This window comes from Spinacia oleracea, chromosome 2 (genome assembly GCF_020520425.1).
Source record: "Spinacia oleracea cultivar Varoflay chromosome 2, BTI_SOV_V1, whole genome shotgun sequence".
NCBI classification, from domain to species: domain Eukaryota; kingdom Viridiplantae; phylum Streptophyta; class Magnoliopsida; order Caryophyllales; family Amaranthaceae; genus Spinacia; species Spinacia oleracea.
In genome coordinates, this window is record NC_079488.1 from 100,540,395 (window position 1) to 100,544,530 (window position 4,136).

Below are 4,136 nucleotides of genomic sequence, written 5' to 3' on the forward strand. Positions count from 1 at the left end.
ATTGCGCGGGTTTATATAGAGGTTTTGAGGGGAGGGAAAATGAAAGAGGGGTGGGATTTGGATTAGGGCCCACTTTTGATTTTATCTGATTTTTTTTTATTGAATTTGATTTTTATTTGATTTGTTTCCTTCTAATTTTCTATTATCTCATAATCTGATGAAAATTGTTTTGTTAAGCTATTTGTGTATTTGGAGGAAAAAGATTGAGATCATATGGATCATAAATGTGAAAGCCACAAGGTTGTTAATTATCATTATCATAAGACAATAATCCGCAGTTATTAAATCAAACGAGAATCCAGAATAAATTACGTTTACAAGTATTATAGAAGAAATCACACTTGTTAGAAACTTCCTTGATCCACACTCTCACTTTCTCATAAGTCATAACTAGAGCTTAGCTATGGTTGCTTACCACAAAATAATAATTATACGGTTATGGGTTTTCTAGGACTTGTTTTATGATGAATCACAAGTAATTTTGAAAATAAAATTGTTTTAAACCTTTATTAGGGGGTGTTATCTTGTGTAAGTTGACTAGACATGATCGCAAACTGAAATGAATCAAATAAATATGATTTAATATCTGACCAAAATTAGCTTGGATTGTTTTATATTTTGGACATATGGAGCATTTTTATATGGTTCGGTTCCTTCGTTTGGGTACTCCATGTTAGAATTAGTGTCTCCAAAAAATTGAGTACCGAAAACAGAACCTGTTGCAACAGGTTCCCAAATTTGATTAAGAGTACCCTGACTTTTTTTCTTACCCCTAATAAATACCATACCATGTGATGATTATGGAATTAAGAGTCTGATAGATTTGGCCTCTTCCGTTTTTAGGTTAAACTCATAATTATTTCCTTTCTTTAGAACTGACCTTTTCTTTTAGAAATGTTCATGATTTCGTTGTGTCCCAAAGAATTGTTACACTTCAAGGCTATAGCATCCCTATTGCATTATTAAATATGTCACGGTCAAATCAAGATGATAAACATCAAAATACATTGTATTATAAACATGAGAATAACTTTGGCTAACATGCCGTTGCACAAAAATGTGTCAAAATGTGTTTTTTTGTACTTTCAAAACAGAAATGTTATTTGCTCTAGTACTTCGTATTTGTTATGATAGATTGTCATTAATTAAGCTTTCTACATGTAAGATTAACTGTTCAAATCCATTCAGGGAGAAGTGTGATAGCTATTGAGCGATTCATAAAACAAGAGAATAAACAAGTTATTTATAAAAGACCCAACAATGAACATCGAAAAAACCCAAGCATAAGTTTAAAAAGCTGTTATATTAAACACTAATCTCTGTTTCGAAAATGTAATACATGATTCATTATCCATAGATTTCAGCCGTAGAGTAGTAATGTAGGGTTATCGAAACAGAATACAAAAACAAAACAAAAACTGTGAACACTGCCTGTTTTCCTAACAATCTTAGGGTTTGCTTCAGTCTTTCCTGACCAACCAGAGCTTACCCACCACATGAAGCATAGCAACAAATGCGATGAAACCAATGCTCATCATAAGTACAACGTTTGGGGATATTTTCAAACCGGGAGCATCATCTGTGTAAAATTGAAGCATAGTTCCAGATGCCCCTCCTGAAGCGGCCCCACCACTAGTTGTCCTCCTTCGCCGAAGGCTAGCAGCAGCTGCTGCACTTCCTCTTGGGGGAGCTGTTCCAGTTGCCATTTCTGCATACAGCACCATATCACAACATTACTACACAACATTATACCAAGTAAATCTTATTAAGAGTCTAAGACATGATCAATGCAAATAGGATCAATGTACAATTCAATCATGGGGTTGGTGATGAATTCACCACATACACCGTTCAAAGAAATTCTATTGGACAACGTGTTGTTAGTTATTGAATGACAAGCTGTAGATGAAAAACAATCAGCTTCAAATAGATTGATGTTATTTTCCAATTTCCAGAGATAACTTTTAGGGTTAATTAAGATCTGCCTACTTCGCTTATCATCTTCCTAAATCTCTTTCCTAAGAACTTCAACTTCAGGCATTGCCATTTACCGATACTGTTGATGTATATAAAAGTTGAAAAAAAAAACAATACAATGCAACAGCAGTATACAGCACCAGCAAACACAGATTGAATCCAGACAAAAAGTGATTACTAAGAACAACGCAGATTCGCAAATTTATCCACATAGACGAGAAGGAAGAACCACACAGGAAGAACAAAAATGTGATTACTTTGTTTAACAAATAACGAGGAGGCTAGGTATAGGGTTCATCCTTAGTGTTCTTTGCTTTCATATTCATTACCACATTTCAAGCTGCTACAAATCTGTAATTACATACGGAGTAGTTTCTACCAACTCTGGACTCACTAAATTTGCCACACCGAATTCATACTGCTGATTCCCCAGCAACAAATATACTAGAAACTTCATCACCTAAGCAGTAAAACAGATCCCACAGAATGCTATTCAACTGGCTAACAGTAACACCATTACTTACCAGTTACCACATGATGATGCCTAATTATGTATTCGAGGACAAATGATAAGTTCAGGTAGCATGAAGATAAAACTGTAAAGTGCTACTGCTAGCCAAAATACTTTGAAAACCAGCCAACAATACAACATTGAAAGCAATACACGATATCATCATTATGCCAGAGACCTCTATCTAACAACCCTACCATCTAATAGGGTCAAGGAGACGGCCTAATGTTGTAAGGAGTTGCCAAGACAATTGTAAGGACTCTGATTTCACATTGTCAACTAGCAAACTAGAATCATAATCCTTTACACTTTGGGCTAATCACAATACAAAACCCAAATATATAGAAAACATAGAACTCTTACACAATCTTTAAAGTGTTTCAATGTGAATCAAAAATACCAATAAGTGATAGCAATCTCATTTTCTAATCAACTCATTGTTTAATTAATCTTATCTTCTAATCAACCCATCTTCAAATTAACAACATCTTCAAATACATGCAATAAACAATTTCAATTCCAAATATAACAAGATAAAAAAACAGAACAGACATTCAATTTGATGAGCCAACATCTATCATTCAACAAAAAATTCAATACTACATTAAATCTAACGAAAATTACAGATTTTATATCAGTCTTCACTTAGATCTAACTCGTAAATCTCTAATTCACGCAACAAATTTGAAGAACAATGAATTGGGTTTTTAGATCAAATAACAACTAAATCTGAAGAATTAGCAATTAGGTTTTTAGATCAAATAACAAAAAGTTGAAAACAAGGAATTAGGTATTAAGATCAAACAACAGAAATTCAATCAGATCTGATTCATGCAATTCGAACAAACCACCCCAACAAAAATTGAAAGAAAAAAAGACAAAACAATGGCGAAATTATTTGAGAGAAACCAACCTGATTTAGTGTGTGAAGAAATTTAGAATAACGGGCGAAGAAATTTCAATTGCGGAGAGAAGCTTGAATTTGATTTTGATTTTTACAATTTTGGGTTTATTTTCTAATTTATATAAGCACAGGGGAAACGAGTAACCCCGAGTCCTAATTGACTTGGTGATGCCTCCACATATACTTAACCAGTTATTTCATGCCACGTAGCAAGGTCGACCCACAATTACAATTCCTTGTAGGAAACAAGTTTGACTTGTCAGCTAATATAATTATCATTATTTTGTTGAAAATAATTTAATTTGATCCAATTTCGTATAAGTAGCTTTTTCGTTCGCTTTTAATGGTAACGTTTTTACTTTCTTCATTTTTTTGATTCAAATGTGGAAGCAGGGCTTCAAGGAAAGAAAGAAAAATAACAATACAAACTAGAAAGATATTACGGAGGAATGAAACGAGGTAAAGCAACCCCTCGTGAGTCCTCATCTAAAATGCGAGCTAAAGCTATAGGAATTGAGTCTAAAAAGGTGAGGCGATTATCCTGAGACACGCCTTGGTTGGCCAGCCAGTCGGCCGCTCTGTTGCCCTCACGATATACGTGCATTATCTTTATCTTCCATGAAGAGTCATTGATCATCTGATTGCATTGGTTAATAAGGTGTGCACATTCTCCATCTCCAGTGGCATTTCGTTGGAGTATTTGGACACAAGAGAGGTTATCAACCTGAACTACAAGCTGCCTAA

At 34.3% G+C, this 4,136-nt stretch overlaps 1 protein-coding gene across 1 annotated transcript; it reads right to left on the reverse strand.

Annotated features, from left to right (window-relative positions):
• Positions 1–1,284: 1,284 nt before the first annotated feature.
• On the reverse strand, positions 1,285–3,560 carry LOC110788996 (protein transport protein Sec61 subunit beta). The gene is made up of 2 exons (XM_021993640.2): positions 3,402–3,560; positions 1,285–1,708 (listed from the first exon to the last, which is right to left on the reverse strand). Exon 2 carries the CDS (start codon positions 1,704–1,706, stop codon positions 1,461–1,463), a length of 246 nt encoding a protein of 81 aa, XP_021849332.1. The 5' UTR covers positions 1,707–1,708; positions 3,402–3,560; the 3' UTR covers positions 1,285–1,460.
• Positions 3,561–4,136: the final 576 nt, after the last annotated feature.